General features: G+C 57.6%; 8 protein-coding genes across 8 annotated transcripts; 4 read left to right on the top strand and 4 right to left on the bottom strand.

The window, feature by feature from the left end:
- The first annotated feature begins 315 nt into the window (after positions 1–315).
- Positions 316–1,649, top strand: GGTG_00881 (5'-methylthioadenosine phosphorylase). The gene is made up of 2 exons (XM_009218633.1): positions 316–436; positions 534–1,649. The coding sequence occupies exons 1-2, from the start codon at positions 382–384 to the stop codon at positions 1,436–1,438; spliced, it is 960 nt and encodes a 319-aa protein (XP_009216897.1). The 5' UTR covers positions 316–381; the 3' UTR covers positions 1,439–1,649.
- On the bottom strand, positions 1,561–7,055 carry GGTG_00880 (hypothetical protein). Its single transcript, XM_009218632.1, has 2 exons — positions 6,495–7,055; positions 1,561–6,428 (listed from the first exon to the last, which is right to left on the bottom strand). The coding sequence occupies exons 1-2, from the start codon at positions 6,531–6,533 to the stop codon at positions 1,911–1,913; spliced, it is 4,557 nt and encodes a 1,518-aa protein (XP_009216896.1). The 5' UTR covers positions 6,534–7,055; the 3' UTR covers positions 1,561–1,910.
- A 459-nt stretch (positions 7,056–7,514) lies between these two features.
- On the top strand, positions 7,515–10,750 carry GGTG_00879 (WD repeat-containing protein). The gene is made up of 2 exons (XM_009218631.1): positions 7,515–8,606; positions 8,689–10,750. Exons 1-2 carry the CDS (start codon positions 7,698–7,700, stop codon positions 9,697–9,699), a joined length of 1,920 nt encoding a protein of 639 aa, XP_009216895.1. The 5' UTR covers positions 7,515–7,697; the 3' UTR covers positions 9,700–10,750.
- On the bottom strand, positions 9,616–11,036 carry GGTG_00878 (hypothetical protein). Its single transcript, XM_009218630.1, has 2 exons — positions 10,249–11,036; positions 9,616–10,157 (listed from the first exon to the last, which is right to left on the bottom strand). Exons 1-2 carry the CDS (start codon positions 10,421–10,423, stop codon positions 9,880–9,882), a joined length of 453 nt encoding a protein of 150 aa, XP_009216894.1. The 5' UTR covers positions 10,424–11,036; the 3' UTR covers positions 9,616–9,879.
- Positions 11,037–11,993: 957 nt separating this feature from the next.
- GGTG_00877 (hypothetical protein) lies at positions 11,994–12,382 on the bottom strand (the record flags this gene model as incomplete). Its single annotated transcript, XM_009218629.1, has 2 exons — positions 11,994–12,185; positions 12,344–12,382. The coding sequence occupies 2 exons, from the start codon at positions 12,380–12,382 to the stop codon at positions 11,994–11,996; spliced, it is 231 nt and encodes a 76-aa protein (XP_009216893.1).
- Positions 12,383–14,585: 2,203 nt separating this feature from the next.
- Positions 14,586–15,599, top strand: GGTG_00876 (hypothetical protein; the record flags this gene model as incomplete). The annotated part of the gene is made up of 4 exons (XM_009218628.1): positions 14,586–14,670; positions 14,800–15,132; positions 15,204–15,426; positions 15,491–15,599. 4 exons carry the CDS (start codon positions 14,586–14,588, stop codon positions 15,597–15,599), a joined length of 750 nt encoding a protein of 249 aa, XP_009216892.1.
- Positions 15,600–15,814: 215 nt separating this feature from the next.
- On the top strand, positions 15,815–17,346 carry GGTG_00875 (hypothetical protein; the record flags this gene model as incomplete). Its single annotated transcript, XM_009218627.1, has 2 exons — positions 15,815–16,737; positions 16,780–17,346. Exons 1-2 carry the CDS (start codon positions 15,895–15,897, stop codon positions 17,344–17,346), a joined length of 1,410 nt encoding a protein of 469 aa, XP_009216891.1. The 5' UTR covers positions 15,815–15,894.
- A 42-nt stretch (positions 17,347–17,388) lies between these two features.
- Positions 17,389–18,370, bottom strand: GGTG_00874 (hypothetical protein). Its single transcript, XM_009218626.1, has 3 exons — positions 18,277–18,370; positions 18,058–18,174; positions 17,389–17,900 (listed from the first exon to the last, which is right to left on the bottom strand). Exons 1-3 carry the CDS (start codon positions 18,287–18,289, stop codon positions 17,854–17,856), a joined length of 177 nt encoding a protein of 58 aa, XP_009216890.1. The 5' UTR covers positions 18,290–18,370; the 3' UTR covers positions 17,389–17,853.
- Between the last annotated feature and the right edge of the window lie 116 nt (positions 18,371–18,486).

Below are 18,486 nucleotides of genomic sequence, written 5' to 3'. Positions count from 1 at the left end.
TGTATGCGGCATAATATGTCATGCTGGAACATGCAGTCTTATCTGGTACCTGCAATCATAAGCAAGGTACCAGTGGATGGGTCTCGAAGCACGACATCGCTCATTGTGAAGGCGCCTGATTCATCACCTCGGCATCGATTCTTGCTTCCGCGACCAGTTGGAGACGTACCTAGACATGAAAATACACACACATCACTCCTTTTCTCTCCGTGCCAACGCCTCCCTGCTTGGAATCGTCGGTGTGTGTGTCGTAAGAGCCGAGTATATCCCACCGTGAGCGTGCTTGTCTGCCCACCAGAGACTCGAGAGTGAAGGAAAAAAAAAAAAAAAAAAAAAAGAGAAAGAGGCTCGAGACACGAAATCGCCAACCCCGCCTTCAAGATGTCTGAATCCATCGATGACCTCCTCGCCCGGCTCCCCAATGAGTACACCAAAAGTTGGATCCCCTGGCCCCAGGTGTTTGCTGCGGCGTGATGGCACACAGGGGCGCATATAGACTGACGTGATGGCTACACAACCAATAAAAAAAAAAGAGCCCGTCCGCATCGCCGTCATCGGCGGCACGGGCCTGAGCAAGCTCGACGGCTTCACACCCGTGGCGGCGCTCAACGTCGAGACGCCGTGGGGCGCGCCGTCGTCGCCCATCCAGATCCTCGAGCACGGCGACGTGGCCGTGGCCTTCTTGTCGCGGCACGGCCTGCACCACCAGCTGGCGCCGCACGAGGTGCCCAACCGCGCAAACATGGCGGCCCTCCGCCGCGTCGGCGTGCGCTGCGTCGTGGCCTTCACCGCCGTCGGCAGCCTGCAGGAGGAGATCAAGCCCATGGACTTTGTGCTGCCCGACCAGGCCATCGACCGCACAAAGGGCGTGCGGCCCTTCACCTTTTTCGAGAAGGGCGTGGTCGGCCACGTCGGCTTCGCGGACCCCTTCGACGCCCGTGTCGCCGCCGTCGTGAGGTCGTGCGCCGCCGCCATGTCGGGTGACGGCGTCGTGCTGCACGACAAGGGGACTCTCGTCGTCATGGAGGGCCCGCAGTTCTCCACGCGGGCCGAGAGCCGGCTGTACCGGTCCTGGGGCGGCTCCGTCATCAACATGTCGTCGCTGCCCGAGGCCAAGCTCGCACGCGAGGCCGAGCTCGCCTACCAGCCCATCTGTATGGCCACCGACTACGACTGCTGGCACTCGACCGAAGACGTCGACGTCGCCATGGTGCTCAAGTACATGGCCGCCAACAGCGAGAACGCCAAGCGCCTCGTCGGCGCCGTCCTCGACCGCCTCGCCGAGCCCGAGCACGCCGACCTCGTCTGCGCCAAGCACCTCGAGGGCGCCTCCGCTGGCGCCGTCCGCTTCCTCACCAAGCCCGCCGGCCGCGCCGAGCCCGGCCGGTCCAATGTCGAATACCTCTTCCCCGGCTTCCTCTCCTCCCTGGACAGCTGAGCTCGTCTAGCCACTTGAACACCCGCATTGAACCCCTTTCAACATGGCAGGCAACCCCCCTGCATGTCAGATCACGATGCCCCACCCGTGGCGGATTTAGCTAGGTACTTGGATGTATCTTCGTCCTCATTATAGACGGCAAAATGTGCATTGTGTACCTGGAATGGTATCCTATAGTTTTATGCATAAACAGTGACCGATTCTGTCCCGACCAATGCCTCCGTGCAAACACGCTTCAGCTTCCAACTCCAGACACCAGCAACCGGGGAATCTCAGTAACTACTAAAAGTGACAAATAGGGAGCGGGAGAAAACCGTGACATCCTGTCAGCGTGACTCGCAGCCCAAACGCCCGTCGCACATACAACAACGTTACCATCTACTTAATGCCTCCACGAACGCCCCCCTCGAGTGACCGCCCCTTGCGTTCTGGCTTCGTACCCTCCTGGTATACCTTGACCATTGACAACCCCTTAAAGCAGCTGGTGAAGCGCATGAATTCCTTTCTCAGCCGCCGCAATGTGCCACGGCCTTATGTCGACATCGCGGTCAACCACTCCCCTGGCTCGCGCCAGAGAGCCAAGTCCCCTGAAGTAACTGAGCATCTCCCGCAGGAGAGCCTCATACATGCGCGGGTTGCCTTCGGTGTATATCACATTGAGCTCCATGGCCACGGGCGGGTCCTCGAGCCGGGTGCCGCCCCGTTTGACAAGGTAGCCGCTGACAAGCGCCGGCGTCAGGTCTGTCAGCGACGCGGCGTTGTTGAGCCTGTGCGAAAGTATGGCCCCCCAGGTTGCATCTGTCATATCCACTAGCGTTGTGTCGATGTCCGGGTCGACCGCGCTTGGCTCGGTGCCGGGAGTCGTCGGGTTGGCTGGGCCCGAGGTGGGCCCGGTGCCCAGGGGAGTGGCCGGTCCGTTCACTTGTTCGGGGGACATTACCGACGCCTGGGGAGTCGAGGCCGGAGTCGTGTAGAGGGTGTTCGTTGTGGTCAGCGCTATCCTGGCCGGGGGCGGCACAAGGAGCAAGGATGGATCAGTGTCAACCGTCAGCAGCGTCAGGCTGATCGAGGGCACCTTAGTTTCGCCCTGCTGCAAGGCAACCCACGTGTCCACCTCCTGCTGGTCCATGGGGCCGCACTTCGTGACGATCAACTGCCAATGTACCCTCCACGCCGAGATGAGCTCCTCGGTTGTATCCCAGATCTCCTGTGCCACCTTGGCAAAGGGGGTCGACAGCGGCCTGTCTCTCCTGCCCAGGCAGTACGACGCCGTCATTTGCTTGATGCCACGGTTATCCGTCCACGCCACCGTCATCCACCGCTCGTCGACGCTCTGGGCGTACGCGATGTGGATGCACGAGTTCTCATAGAGCACATTGGTAGATGAGGCGCTGGTAAGCTTGAACTCGATATGTCGTGGCAGTGGCTGCTCAAGTATAATGGCTGGCGCAGGCATCGTGCCATCAAAAAGCGTGCAGCGATCATATGTCTCCAAGCATAGCCTGACATACTCCGATGGTGCTGGTATAGCCAGGCTTGATGCCGACGCCACCATGTCGAGGGGAAGCAGCTGCATCACGAGCTCGTTATTGCTTTGGGCCCGCTTGTCTGACAACAGCTTCTTGTAGAGTTCAAAGAGCCGCTGGAACGCCGCGCAGCAATCGACGATGGACGTCGGATTCGAGGGCGTGTAGACGTAGTAGACCACAAAGTTTTTCTCGGAAGCCGCCGTCGCAGCAAGCGCCTGGCTGAGCTTGCTCATCCGGTCGGCCACAACGGATCCGGGTCGCGCCACAACCGAGCTAGGGGACTCGATGGGCGAGCTGCCACCAACCTCGTACGGAACCAGACCGTCCGACAGACCCCCGACGGTCGGTAGACGCTCAAACGAGCCGAGCTTCAAGGAGTCATAGACGGTCCGTGTGCGGTTCAGAAAGTTGTCCACATGGTCCAGCAGGCCCTCCCACTCTGGGAAAACGCACACGGCGAGCACGTCCTTGGGGCCTTGCGATGGGCCAAGTCCTAGGCTCTCCCAAAAGTCCGTGCAGGACGGCAGCAACGAAAGCCTCGTCTCGTGCCGCCGCAGCTCGAACTGTGGCGGAGGAATCTGGAAAAGATTGGGACGCGTCTGCTCGGGGGCACCGGTCGGCCTGGGCGGCAGTCGGCTGGGTGGTCCAACCAGAGGAATGTCTTGGACGTCCAGCAGAGGCTTGAACCGACACTCCAAGGCACCGGACAGGGAAGGCGGAAGGACTGAGCGAAGAACCCGAAGAGAGTACCTCGCGCAAGTTGAGATTTTCCGACGGGTTTCTCGTGGGTTGGAAAACTCCGAGTCGGCATGCGGCGCCGCAGCTAGCTTCAGCATGCCTAAAGCGGCCTGCTCCGTAAGGATCTGTGCTATCATTATATAGTCATCGTCGCCGTATGACCCAGACAGCCCTGTCGGCTCCGGCTCGGCGAACCATCGAGCAAGAGGGAGCTCGGGCGGCTCGTTGTTGGCGAACCTGGACAGGTCTACCGATACCTGAGGTGATGACGCCCCGGCAGTGTCCAGTTCCCTCAGCGATGTAGCCAGGGATATTGCGTCATCTTCCGGACGTCTCCGGGTGGCAACCGATCGGGTGGGCGATGTTGGCTCTTCACTGGTGTAGCTGGTGTCGTCTTGATCAGAAACGAGACTGACGTCGTCAGCATCAGAGGGCGGATCATCCATCTTGTCAGGGCTTGGTTGCAAAGAGCTCGTCTCGAGGTCCCCCGTGATCTTGGCGAGAAGGGCACCGACGTTTGATGAGGGGAGCTCCTTGAGTTTGTTGCGTCGGTTCCCATGGCGGCGGAGGTAGTCTGTAGTCGGCGGGGACGCCGCATCGTTTGCCCTGTTTTCCTTTTTAACGTCCCAGCGGCACCCGAAGCGTCCGTTTTCCTGGTACTTTTTATTATTTAGCGCCAGATAGGGGTCAAAGTCGACCTTTTCGAAGACGCTGCCACGCCTCGACGGATGCAGATTCCTGTTGGAAAGCGCAGAAGTGCTTTCCAGAGACGCCCGGACCCTCTTGAACACGGTATCGGGGTCGAACGGGCTCGGCTGTCTCTTGACGCCCCCAGAGGGCTGCCTCCGGAGCCGAGTGTCGTCATTCCCGAAACGAGACTCATCCACCAAGCTGCTCCTGGCATGCTTAAGCTCGGGTTTCGCGAAGACGGGCGGCAAGGGGATGACTTGTGGAAGGGCAACGGGCTCGACCGGCTTTTGAGGGTAGGTGCCAAAGGATAGGGAGGTGTTGGAGGGCGCTTCCATGGCAACGCCCATACTGGACAGCCCGGAAAAGTCCATGTCGCCGCCACCAGGCTGCTCGTCGAAGAAGCTGAAATCGGCATCAGTAATATCGTTGTCTCCAAAGATATCTGCGCCCATGTCACCAAGAAATTCCGGGTCCGCGCGCTTGACATCACCCCCCTCCCAGCCATCACCGAAGCCCCCGGCAGGCCCAGCGTCCGCTTGTGTCATGACCACGTCCACGTCTGCGGCGGAGGCGATGAGAGCTACGCCAGGCGCGTTCGCTGGACTTGACACAGTGCCATCCAGATATGAAGTGGCAGCGGCAGGATTCTGGACGCCGTCTGGAGGGGTGGGGTACATTGTTCCTGGCAAGGGCACAGCGTTGGAATTACTCTGCCTCCGCAGCTTTAGCGGCGAGTATCCGTTTGAGGGCTGTGCGCGTGCATCCCCATCAGCCGTCACGCGTGATGCAAGTGCCTCCCTCTCCTTTTGCCTTCGCAACAGGAGACCGTCCCGCTCCTCGGCGCCCATGAGCCAGGCTCTTGCATTGGTAAGGGGGTCCATCGCGGCCACCTCGGCGACACCAAGGGCCTCAGACGACAGGGATGATGGCCGATCACTCCTCGATGTCCTATGAAAACAGAGCACAGAGGGCCAGAACACAGTGCTGGTGCCTGCTGTCGCGCCACCTGGAGTCCTTTTGCCGTCGACTTTGTGCTCGGAAGCTCTCTTGCGCAAAGACTGGATGCTTACCCACGAGGTTCCCGAGAGCACCGAGGGAGACACGCCACGCATCTCCAGTATCTTTATGCAGTCTCTACGCCACCGCGCCATCCTCTCGTCCGTGTCTGGTCGTGGCCGCGTGATCTGGGTATCTGGAGACTGGACTGAGTGCTGATCAAAGCCGGAGGTGGGATCAAACGAGCTTTGAAGCGTTCCATATGCCCCCAGAGGTGCCACAAGCACAGGGATCCTAGCCGGTATTGGGTTGGTCGCCATACGCTCGGCGCAAGACATGATACCATTCATGACGGAGAGCGCCAGGCCGATCACGAGCGAGCCGGTGGTGGTTAGGTAGACGCGAAAAGTGGCAAGGATCGCCCGAGGCTGGTTCGGTCCAACCGTGCCATCATCTAATGGGGACGCTGCGCGGGGCAGCAGGAGTGAGCGGGAATTCAGTGCGATGGCTCCTATTTTGGCACAGAACGCCGCCGACAGGCTGGAAAGAACGGCGGAGACGAAGTACTCGTATACTTCCTTGGCCGGGACACTCGAGGAACCCCTAGGGTCATGTTTTGTCTCGTAATCTGTGGGCCCCGAAGGCCATACGGGAGACGAGCCCGACTGTGCCGGTTGGGTGCTTCGAGCAGGCTGGTCCAGCGCGGAGCCAGTCGAGGAAGAGCTGCTCGGGGTGTTCATTGCGTTTGTGGTCGACGGCCGGGTTTTGAGGAGGCTGATTGGGTCAAAGGTGCCGTCGGTGACCTTGTTTAGCTTGTAACCGCATATCTCCAGTGTTTGTGCGAGATCCGACGGCGCGACCTGAGAAGCATCCTTGCCCACTAGGAAGAAGCACCAGAGCACGCGACGGACGGAGTCGGCATATACAAGGTGACCCTCGCGCCTGAGCGCTCTTTCGACGTCGGATGCGGCGAATGTGTAGATCGATGACGACAAGACCGGCTCGTACACCCTGAAGCTGATGGAAGCAACATCGTTCTACAGCAGGAAGAGCCACGTTAGCTGAGAAGCAAAAAAAGGCCATGGGGGAACGTGGGCACATACAATTAATAGAGAATTGGTATCGTAATCTCCCGGGTCCATCTCGTATGCTTCGATCGTTACATCGGGAACCGGCGCGGGCAGATCAGGCGGCGGCTACAGACGTCAGAAACTAGGTGACGAGCAGAGGTTAAGGGCGAGGGCGCGACGCCGGGGATGAAGAGTCAGCCGCTGCGAGGTGGACGCGGTGGTAGGATGGCAATGGAAGCTGAGCGGTCAAGTCTGAAAGCTCGTTGTTGCCAAACTCCATCATTGGCGGGCCCCAGCCGAACAGGAGCGGAGAGGCGGAGCGCGCCAGGAGGGCGTTCTCCAACGAGCAGGAGAGGCGAGTGTGCGGTCAGAGCTGGGCGCACAGCCAGATCTCGTGCCAGAAAAGCCGTCGATGGAGGCGGCCAGGGATGTAAGAAAGCAAAGGAGCAGCGCCGCTTGCAAGCTCTAAGGCTAATCGGCTAGAGTTATTAAGCAAAGATGGCAGGCTGGGCGAGATGGGATAGTGATGAGAGGTCGGTGGCGGATCCGAACCAACATGCCGGGTTTGGGATCTCGAGGCGGCCTAAGTTCACCACCTCAAGCCGGCGAACGGTAGCAGGCTCGCGCGAACGGCTGAAATGATCAGGGGTTCCGATAGGCTTGGGCGCCCTAGTCCCTTGTCGTGCCCCAATCCAGATCCGCAGCGCGCCCCACATGGCCCTGGTTTTGCGCCGCTGCGCGGGCTCTGCGAGAACCAACGCGACACGACAGACTCCCAAACACGGTCCAACAAGCAAAACAGCTTCATCGTACTATCCTCGATTTAAATCAGGAGCTTGGGGTTTTGCCTCAGCCATAAGACCATTACCTATTAGCCATCTATTTGCTCAGCAATGAACCGGACGCAAAGTTGTGGTTCTTACTTTCAGAGCTTGCTCTTCGCGAAACGTCCAAACTGGACCTCGAGCTGCCCGCGCTCCAGTCGCCGACAAGCGGGGCAGCATGGGGCCTGCCGCCTCGGCGGGCGGGAGACATGTTATCGATAGCGGCGGCGGACTTTTTTTTATTTTTCTTTTTTTCCTGGGCTTTCACAGCGGCGCATCCGCGCATTGGATTGCCGAGACTCAACTCCATCGCCGCCCGCGCATCTGCCTGCCCACCACGTTATTTTTTGCGACACCCCTACAAAACGCACCGTTCAGACCAGCGCATTGGCTCTGAAGGGCCCTCGTCGCCATGAAGCTCGCGAATTCAGGGACGATTCCTGTTTACACAATCTCCGGCGCATCGACATCGCGATCATTGCCCGACTGGCTCAGCCGCAAGAAGAAGCGCTCGTTGAAGAACGACCCAGAGTATGCAAACCGCGTGGAGCTGCTACAGGACTTCGAGTTCGAAGAGGCATCAACATGCGTCCGGGTCAGCGAGGACGGCGACTGGGCCATGAGCACGGGCACCTATAAGCCCCAGATCCATTCACACCATCTCCCAAGTCTATCCATGTCCTATTCCAGACACACCACTTCGCTCAACCAGACGTTCGTCATCCTCAGCTCCGACGTCTCAAAGAGCTTGCACCTACAGAACGATCGGCGGCTTGAGCTTCATACCATGGCAGGGTGTCACTACCATGTCCGGCTTCCCAGGTTTGGTCGGGACCTTGCCTACGACCGCCACTCGACGGAAGCCCTGATCCCCGCGACCGGCCTCGACGGAGAAGGAAAGGCGGAAGTTTTCAGGTTAAACCTGGAGCTTGGGAGGTTCATGAAGTCGTACCAGGTCGACTGTGGCGCCGACGATGGCATCGAGCGGGGTCTCCAGGGCAGCATAGGTGTGGGGAGCGTCAACACGGTCGCCCTGGCGGAAAACACGCACAACCTGTCAGCTTTTGGGACGTCCATTGGCACTGTCGAGTTCTGGGACCCTCGATCAAAGTCACGAATAGCAACGCTGGGCGGCCACGACGGCGAGGTCACGGCCCTGGAGTTCAGCCCCTCGGGCCTCCATCTTGCTACGGGAACCAGCACCGGCATGATTCAACGCTACGACCTGCGTCGCCCTGTGCCGCTCCTGAAGAAGGACCATGGATTCGCACATCCCATAAAGAACTTGATTCATATGACCACCTCTTCTCAGGAGAAAAAGGTTCGTCCCTCCACCAGCCCTACCTCCTCCTGACGGCACATGCCCACCTTGTTAGGCATCAACTAACCCAAACGTGCCATAGATTCTCTCCGCCGATAAACATATGATCAAGATCTGGGACGAATCCAGCGGCGACCCCTGGGCGTCCATCCAGCCAGCGGTGGAAATCAACCATGTTGCGTGGTGCAAAGGAACAGGGATGCTGCTCGCAGCCAACGAGGGGCAGCAGATGCACGCGTGGCTGATCCCCCATCTTGGAAACTCGCCACGGTGGTGCTCTTTCCTGGACAACCTTGTGGAAGAGATGACCGAGGAAGTCCACACAGAGACCTACGACGACTACAAGTTCCTCACACTTCCAGAACTTAAGTCGCTTAGCTTGGCGCATCTTATCGGCAAGACCAACCTGCTCAGGCCGTACATGCACGGATACTTCGTTGCCTCTAAGCTATACGACCAGGCCCGTCTCATCGCCAACCCGTACATGTACGAGGAGGAGCGTATGAAGAGGGTCAAGGAGAAGGTCGAGAAGGAGCGGGCCAGCCGAATCAGGGGCAGCAAGAAGGTCAAGGTCAACCAGAAGTTTGTCGACAAGCTTCTCAAGAAGCAGGAGAAGAGAGAAAAGGTTGATGAGGAAGCAGGCGTGCTCGGAGATGAGCGTTTCACGGGTCTCTTTGAAGATCAAGAGTTTGCTATCGACGAACACAGTCGAGAATTCAGGGCACTCAACCCCAGCACAGTTGTCGCCGCGGCCGGCGATGATGGCGCGAGGGAAGGTAGCTCGGACGACGACGAGGGTGAGAGCGACGACGATGATGGAGGCAAGCCTATTCGCAGCGCAGACCGCGACGGCGTTCAGATGCGGGTTTCATCGTCAGCGCACCGGGGAAAAAAGGCCAACGATACCGCCCTGGGCTCCCGCGTCCCGAAAACGAGAGTCGAGAAGAACCGAGGTGGAAACTCAGTTGGAGAGAAATCGGTCACATTTATGCCGGCCGGGAAGAAGAAGCAGGAGAGAGAGCAAGTGGCTATTCGGCCCAAACCCTCTGGGTCGAGGCGGAGTGCCAGTGCAAACACATTCAGAAAGCTATAATACGCCAGAACCCGCACCCAAGCTTGCCCATTTTATATTACGTAGAAATACACGCCTGACCACCTGCCCGAATCGCTTGCAGGGGCCAAGCCCCAAATCTTCCACCGGCGGAGGCGCAACCCCAAAATCAAACAGTCATCAATTGTCACCAGGAGACCACCGCTGGGAGGGATGCAGCCATCACTTCCTGCTGAAGTTGCTCTTCTTTCCCCTGGGTGGGGAGCTCAGCCTCGGGCCTGATGGCGCGAGGCCCTTCTCGAGGTCCTCAGGCCTCAGGCGTGGTGTCGGCGGCACGTCGTCGAGCCTGAGACGGCCCGACCGTGATTCTTTGGCAGACTTTGGGAACTCGGAGCGCCGTGGGGTCAAGGCCGTCACCACCCTCTTGGCCGACTTTCGAATGGTCTCGCGGACCTTCCATTCTCTCTTCTTTGCGAGGTAGAAGAGTACCGACGAAGCAACTGCCACGCAAGTCAGCCTACACATGCACATGAGCCTGCCCAACTCGTGAAGGGCAGAATAGTGCCGACATCTAGGGTCAGGATCTCTTACTGCCGAAAACTGCGACGACGGAGACGATGACGATGATGGCGATCATCCCGCCCTGCGTGATCTCCAAGGCCCCCTTGGCACTGCCAGAGGCTCCGGCGGCATCGCCTCCGAGGGTGTCGTCGGGTATCGAAGTCTCTGTCGCGAGAGGGAATGCGTGGCTAGAGGTCGTCGACATGGTGGGCGGGGCGTGGTCGAAACTACTTGGTAGTGTTGTTGGGGTGAGACTGTCGAGTGGAATGCTCTTGATGTAGTGAGACAGAGGCAGCGAGGTATCCGTGAAGCCGCTTCAAGCGGTCAAGTAGCACAAAAGCACAAGCTGCCCCAGGTCAAGAGGCAGACAAGGAAGGGGAAAAAAAGGGCAACGGCCGCTGGGGGGAGACAATGTGAAGCGCCGAGGCACATCGTATTTACATACTCAGGACAATACAGGAACTTAGACGCACACCAGCAGCGGTCGGGCTTCCTGGCCAACCCCAAAGCCGGAAGCCCCAAGTACATGCACCCACATCCCCAATGGATACTGACAGGACCGGCCACGCCGCACCTCTATCACGGCACACCTGCGCGAAGCCCAGCCGGCACTCGAGAAAGGATACAGTGCTATTGCAGGGCCCCACGTCCTATTGCTCCGCCGTGATGCCTCTCCCTGCGGGTTGCTGCGCCGCCATTGGGCGCTGCCTTGCCGGTAGTGAAACCGAAGAGTGTTGATACAGTTACCGCCAGCCTCCCATTGGCTCCTTGGGGGACAATGCAAGCGCTGAGCTTACCCTTTACCCCTGGCGCGCTGGGGGGGTGACTGCACAAGGGGATCGACGGGCGTGGGTGGGGCGGCCAATCAGCGGGCTGGAGACCGAGGTCGAGGGCGGCATCACACTGGAAACGCACCTCGACCCGCCGACGACCACTGGGAGCGACCGGCTTGCCGCAGCCACGGTGCCCAGGGGTGCCGTGGCCTGCAGGAAGGCATCTTTTTCGCCTACGCTTTTTTTTTCTGCATGTGTGCGTGTGTGACTGACACTTGGGACAGCTGGGATTCTTTTGCGTGGCCTCCACTGCGAGGTTCCCCCGCAGAGGTGAGCAGCGAGGGTGTTATTAATCTCTCATCTCGTCACGTCACATCACTCACATCACGCCGCAAATCCATGTGCGCTTTGGTGATGTAGATGTATTGTCCCTATCGAGCCTTTTTTGGGATGATAACCAGCGTCGGCCTCTAGTATTGGATGCGACCACGGCAGAGATTGCAGGCCTCGCTGGACCGCACATTGCCAGGTGCCAGGCCGGATGAATCTCTCTAAGCAGTTTGCACCATTTCCAACTCCCGAACGACTGGCGCTATTCTTGGGCAGCTACGGAAAAAGGGCGCGACGGGGTCCAGTGATATTTGCGGGCGCCTCACAAAACGGCCTCGCAAGGAGCGCACCAGGCAGATGGGATGGAATGCGCCTCGAGAGGATCTGCCTGCGATCCTATACAGCATGCAAACGCATCTTGGTCCCTGGTGTTGGTTTCAGGCCGCCTAGTTTGGGCCTGGTTTACATACGTGTTTTTGCATCTGCGTGTATAACATGAACCGTGCCTAGCTCGTGGCGCCCTATTGAGCCACTTGGTTTCACGCCGTGGCGTCTCAGGGGCGCATTCATGTTGGATAGGTCTATTTTAGGGCTTTGAGTTTGCGGAGGGGCCCATGGATGCCCGCCACCAGCAGGCCACTTGGCGTGGCTGCCTGCAGATGCGACGTGCGTTCACGTCAGTGGGCTCTCAACCCCCACGGCGGGCTCAGGGGAATATTTTAAGTAACACCAACGACATCGGATCGAGTCTCTTCCGATGAGCCAAGATATTGCACTTAGATGTGTGCGACTATGGCTTTTTTTGGCCGCAGAATCCTTCTCACGCGCCTCTCTCTGCTCCGTAGCCCTACCGGTCTTTTCTTGCTTGTCAGAAGCAGTATGCATGTCCTTTCGCTTTATTTTTATAATATTGTTTTCGTTTGTGTATACCTCCACTATGGGAGTTGACGTTATCGCGGTGATGTTAACCAGTTGCTTCACATGGGCTAACCCTTTCTTTGCTTGGCCGGTTCAGTACATACCAAATCCTTCCCAAAGAAAGATCCAATCATAGGCGACATTACGAAGCTCGCTGCTTGAAAATGTTGACAGCACGAGACTTGCCCTATAGTTCTTTGTCTGCTTCAGAAATTCGTAAGGTAGCTTATCCTTGAACCGCCACACCCAAGTGCCGATAGCAGTATCTGGGCTCGGCGACTGACACAGTCCGAGGGGCACTTATAAGTCTTGATTCACAGTTAGAAGAGTGTAGGCGCGCGCTGGGGGCAAAGCATCGACCCATACCCTCTTTTGATACAATAAATTCTCGCCGGACAACGGTCGCCAGGCTGGTATATGGCGTCCCGCTTGGAGTCTGCAGATGTGTGGATAGATGCTCGTTTTCTGCAAAAGCTATGGTGTAAGGGAGGTCTAATTTGTCGGCTGTTTCGACCCGACCGCCTCGGGCCATTACAGAAATCCATGCAGGCAGCTATCTTTAGTACAAGCCCCCATGGGTAACTGGCCTGCCCATCGACGGAGAAATCCCACTTGAGAATATAAATAGTACCACACAGACAGTTTCATCCCAAGCTATTTAATTAAGCCCGCCCCGAGGACTACAGGGCTTCCAAGCATCTACGAAGACCAGGCAGTCCAATCTAATCTGAACTCCTCCCTCTTTTAGGAGCAAACCAGTGATGGCAGCGGCGTCGTATATGGAGCGCCCACAATACACTCCAGGTCTACATCTCGCGGTCTTTTTCGGGCCGTGGCATTAATGACACCATGGGGTGGTGCTATGATATCTTTACGAGGCAGCGTAAAGCAAGGGGGCCACCCCGCCGACCAAAGGCAGAGGTGCCCTCCCTCTAAGTTCGGATGACTCTGGTGCTCTCAGCCTTAGGACAGTGTGCGGCTCGTCAAAGGCTGCGGTCTCTACCTGGTAGTGTCTCCTCTAGGAGGGGGAGGTCTCGGGTTTGAGTCTGGGTAGGGCGGCTCCCTGGTAGGGAGGTTCGCCATCTACCGAGCCTCGGGCTCGGAACCTTCTTGATTTTGTTGCCCACGCTCTTACCCCTTTGCTAAGTGATACCTAGGTGGTATGCAAAAGTGAAGGCGCACACTACCTCTGGATTTCATCGGTGACCTTCATTATAGAGCGAGGCCATTCAAGGGAAGGAGGGAGGGAGTCGTCGAGCTGTGGTCAATCCATTTATCGGTAATGCCTTCCTCCTTCAGCTGGGATTCTGCAGGAGAGCTGGTAGACGCGGGCAAATCGGGCAGTGAGCACCTTCCGTATCACATCATGCCCCCGAGGAAGGAACGCCGACCGCTGCCATGGGACGTCATGTGATTCATAGCGCCACTATTTCCATCCTGTGTCTGTCCCACTGCAATCGAAGAAGAGCTACATCCTGCCCGCTATCCGCTATTTACAGCGAATGTTGATTCTTCTTTTTCTTCCCTCAGACCTGGCTCTTGCTCCCACAACTAGCCTCGCCCAGTCCGCTGAACGGCAAGCCTCGCTCTCGCTCTCGACGCTCCATGTTAAGCCTTGCCAACGGCGGCGGGTTTCCTGCCGATACCGGAGACCCTCTAACAGAACCGGCGCATCCAAGCCATTACGCTGATCTCAATGACTTCCAGAAAGAGATCGCCAAGGGCTTCGTCTGGTCGCCGAGAGGCGCAGCCTTGCCACCACAGATGTCACGGCGGGCCCAGGCACCTTCTTTAGTACCGAGAACTCTCGTGGACCATAGCGCCGATATGGCAAAGCGATTCCAGGGCACATATCCAGGAGCTAGTCCGAAGGCCTCCACCCCTCTGAAGCCTTCGCTCCACATTCCAATGCCTGAACAGCCTTCGGCACCCAACGCCAACATCAAACCGAGTCCAAAGCGTCCACAGAATCTCGTCTCCGAGCCTATGGGACCACCACCAGGCTTTATGACCAAGACGCCTCCAGCGCGTACGAGACGTTCCGCCGCAAACTCCCACGCCAAGGCAGTACCGAATTCAAGTCCTCACAGCCCCCGAGACATCATCCAGGGTTCTCCTTTGCAGAGCCAGCAGTTTTGCAACAACACCCAGCTGCCGTATACCGAGGAGCTCAGAAGCGCTGATGAGAGCTTCCGTGAGCCCCAGCGCGTACTTTCGGCCGTGCCGGGGCCCGAAACAAACAGACTCGCGGCTTCAGTCCGGCACCACAACCAAGAACACTCAGCTCGTCAGTCACCCGCACAGACTCCGACTCTACACGTTAGTCCAGTGCCACCACCGGGTCTCATGGGCAGTCCGGCCGCCCTGTCCGTCGCCTCGTCCGGGATGAGGCATCACCAGAGGTTGAGCGAAAAGTACCAGAATCACAAGGGTGATTCCAAAGTATGGCGCAAACGCTGTGAAGCATTGGAGCATGAGAAGCAAGGCCTCCAAACAAAGCTGGACTCGCAGGCATCTCGCATCGATACGCTGGAAGGCGAGAAACATCACCTTCAAACAGAGCTCAACTCGCAGGCATCTCGAATCGATACGTTTGAAACCCAAGGCTCCGCTTGGGAGGAGAAAGTCGAGAGACTCGAGTCCGACAATGGCAGACTCCGCAAGAGACTGCATGATTACCGAGAATACTTGAACGTGGCGGTCCAGGAACACCAGAGCCTTTACAGGCTTACACAGCATCGCTGCGAAGAAGCGGTGGTCGACATGCGCGAGAATGGCAAGAACACCAAAGTAACGACCGAAGAGGCGTGCAAGAAAGCTGAGGGAGTGCAGACGCGACTGATGAATACAGTCAGATCTGTCAGCGATCAAGCCAAGGCTGAGGTCCTTGCGAGTAAGTTTCTCGGTCTTTTCGCCGCACCCCAGAGCCATTTCCTATCATCCCCTGACTGTCGTTGCAACCAGAGGATATCATCATCGAGCAATTCAGAGAGCAGCTTCAGGGGAGGGAGGCGGACCTCGAGCGCGAGCGAGAGCGCGGGCAGGACTCCCAACGGATTGAAGAGCTCGCGGACTCGATACAACGAGATTTCAATATACAAGTCTCCAGCCTGATGAGCAAGCTAGAGCCGCAAATGGCCGGTTTCGTCAGGGATGTTCAGCAGCGCAACAGTGAAGACATTTCTAGGTATGTAATGCCCCTAGAGGCTCCATCACAATGCCCAAGTTCAGAATCTGACGAGGTCATTTAGACTCGAGGCTATACTCCTGGATGTGAGCAGCAGGCGCTCGCTCGATGTCTCTGAGGCAGATAGCTTGTCTGATCTGGTGCAACTGGCCCAAAAGTCATTACCAGTGTAGGTTGGAACGGCTCCGTGCCACTCCGTAGTTATTGGCGGTTATAGGAACTGACACTTGGAACAGCATCGATAAAAAGCTGAATGCACTATCCTGTGCTCGCGCGAATGGTCAAAAAGACAACACAGAATTGGCTAAGAGCATCCAGGTGCAGCTCGAAGGAATCCGAGAGCGTCTCGCCAAGAGAGATTTGCTCGCCATCGAACTCACGGAGGAAAAACGTGCCAGTGCAGCACTTATTACCGCTGCCGAGCAAAGAGACGCCGAATGCCGAAATCTGCGCAAACGAATCGAAGGAATGAATACACAACTGGCTGAGAACAAGAAAGATATCGCTGGCCTTTCTGAGGAGCTAGCTCGGCTCCGCCCGCTGCAGCAGCAGTCCGAGGAGCACAAGGCAGATATCGCGGCACTTACTGATGAATTGGATCGGCTACACCCCCTGCAGCAACTATCTGAAGACCAGAAGAAAAAAATATCGGCGCTGTCCGCCAAGGTAGATCTCCTGCACGGGACAGAGAGGGAAGCAGAGAGTCTGCGAGCGGATATCGAGGAGAGGTCCAACGCAATAGCTGAGCTTGAACGAGCAGTCAAGGCTCGGGATGAGGTAGCATCCGATACAGCCAGGAGATATAAAGAGAAGGACGAGCTGGCACAGAGGCGTCTCGGAGACCTCGAAGATGCCATATCGAGAGAGCGCTTGAATACACAGACGGCAGTCCGCGCTGCCGAAGACGCAAGAAAAGAGCTCGCCGAAACACGTTTGGCGCTTGAGAAAAGGCTATCCGAAGCCAACGAGAGTCGCCGTCACACCGAGGAGATGTCCCAGAAGGAGGTCGCTGCTGTCGCTACCGTCAAGGCTGAGATGTCTGACTTGCAGTCTCAAACTTGTACGCAACTGAGTGAAGCTCAAGCGGCATTAGCCTCGCGAGAGTGCGAGATTGCGACCTCGAGGTTGCAGGTCGAGGAGCTTCAGGGAAAAGAAGTAAAGAATTCCGAAGAACTGCAACGTGCCCAAGATCTCGCTCAGAAGCTGGGATCGGAAGTTTCGATGCTCAAGGGCAAGCATCAACGTGCATCCCACACCATCGCTTCGCTCGAGGCAAAGATTCTCGAGGTCGATCGACAAATGGACGCAGAAGTCAGGTCGCCGCGCTCAACAGGCAATTCGTCGGACTTGCAGGTGCTTACCAACTGGCAACAGTGGGCATCCGCCCTCACGGGGAGCCTGAAGCAATGGGTGCTGCGCAGCCGGAAGGCGAAGCGCATCTACCGCAAGCTTCAAGACACGCCGGATTTCAAGCTCGATCTTGGGGGCGACGAGGAGCTAGAAGCTGCCAAGGATGCCACCAGCGTATTCCTTGCGATATACGAGTACCTGAAGCAGCAGGCCGGGGTCGAACACGACAAGGCAAATGGACCTGAGATCTCGGGGCTTGTCGAGGTCCTCGGCGCTGCTGAGGTCAGGCATGTCAAGTTGAGAAGTCCTTTGGTGGAGGAGACACCGACAAGCACGCCACTACCTGTTTCTGCCGAGCAGGCCAGGCGACGACAGATGTCACAGCCAAAGCCCATTCTGAAACAGCGCGACAACACCCCATCAGATTTGCAGCCAGACTCGCTGCCATATTCGCAGCCTCCGGCCACGAGAAAGCGGACTCGGTCGCAGACCCAAGCCGCAGAGTCGCCTATCGTGCTTCCTTTCGAACGCGTGACACGGCAGAAACGGGCACTGAGCCCGCAGCAATAGCAACCACCCGGTGGCAAAGTTGCCCTGTGACGGGCAAAACAGCCTCCACTTACTTCCATGCAACGTTCGTCGCTATATTTTCGAAGCTTTGTCCGAGAATTTGCTAGAATACCCTAGACCCGATTGCTTCGATTTGTTTGCTAGGTGTGTCGGGTACCTTTGCAGAGGGGCGCGAGATTTGTTTCTAGAGCTTTAGGGATCTGTTATACACTCTAATAATGACATGCCTGATGTACATCAAGACGCTAACGACCCGGAAAACCGACCCATTCTGCAGCAACAGAGTGCGGGTTGCGCATCCACCTCGGTCCATGCCCATTGTGGCCTTTCCGGCAGCACTGGAGGATGGATGGATATCTAGGAGGAGTTGCAGAGAGCCATCGGTGTGATACACCTATGGAAGTATGGTATCATGTTCGTGACGCCACGAGAGTCCCATAAATGGGAACGACGAGGAGCATAGGCAGCTCGCCAGCTCGTAGATGGTGTTGCATTGGCATCCATGATTTATTTGCCTTTGCGTTTTTGCTCGAGGAACAGGACCTTTCTCCTAACTATTTGTCGAGCACAAAGGGTCAGCAGCGGTCCCGCGACGGAGGCGACCAGTCCATCCCCAAGCCCGCCTGATGCGCCGCTGGTGAGGAGAGGAGAGCAGGGGGAAGACGGCGCCTCGTCAGATCCGGGAGCGGGTCGAAGGGCCGTCATCCGTACCTATAGGATCGTATTTGAGCATGCTCATAGGCGTCGACGTCCGGGGCCTCGCCATTGTGTAGAAGAAGCCCGTCATGGCCATGGAGAGCAGGCGCACCGAGATGATGCGAGACTTTGCTGTACGGAGAGTGGAGGGACTCGTGGGTTAGCTCAATTGGCAAGTTTGAAGCTTTCGCCGGCTTCCTTGCTTCTTTGATGTTTCTCCCGGGGTCTGCGTACCCTTCTTAGCCATGGCAGCTGTTGTGCGCGGCGCATGCGTTTCGAGGTGTTATGCCGTGGTCTTGCGCGTCGACAAGGCTGCTGCTTCGTCTGGGCCAAATCTCTGTGCAGAGGCGCGGGACTTGCCGGGGTCCTGGTGGAGCCTTGGCTGGTCTTTGGCGGGGTGTGTCTGGCAGGCAATTGAGCTGAATCCCACTCCGTGCCGCCGAC

This window comes from Gaeumannomyces tritici (assembly GCF_000145635.1).
Source record: "Gaeumannomyces tritici R3-111a-1 unplaced genomic scaffold supercont2.1, whole genome shotgun sequence".
NCBI classification, from domain to species: Eukaryota; Fungi; Ascomycota; class Sordariomycetes; order Magnaporthales; family Magnaporthaceae; genus Gaeumannomyces; species Gaeumannomyces tritici.
This window is presented reverse-complemented; position numbering and strand designations above follow the sequence as displayed.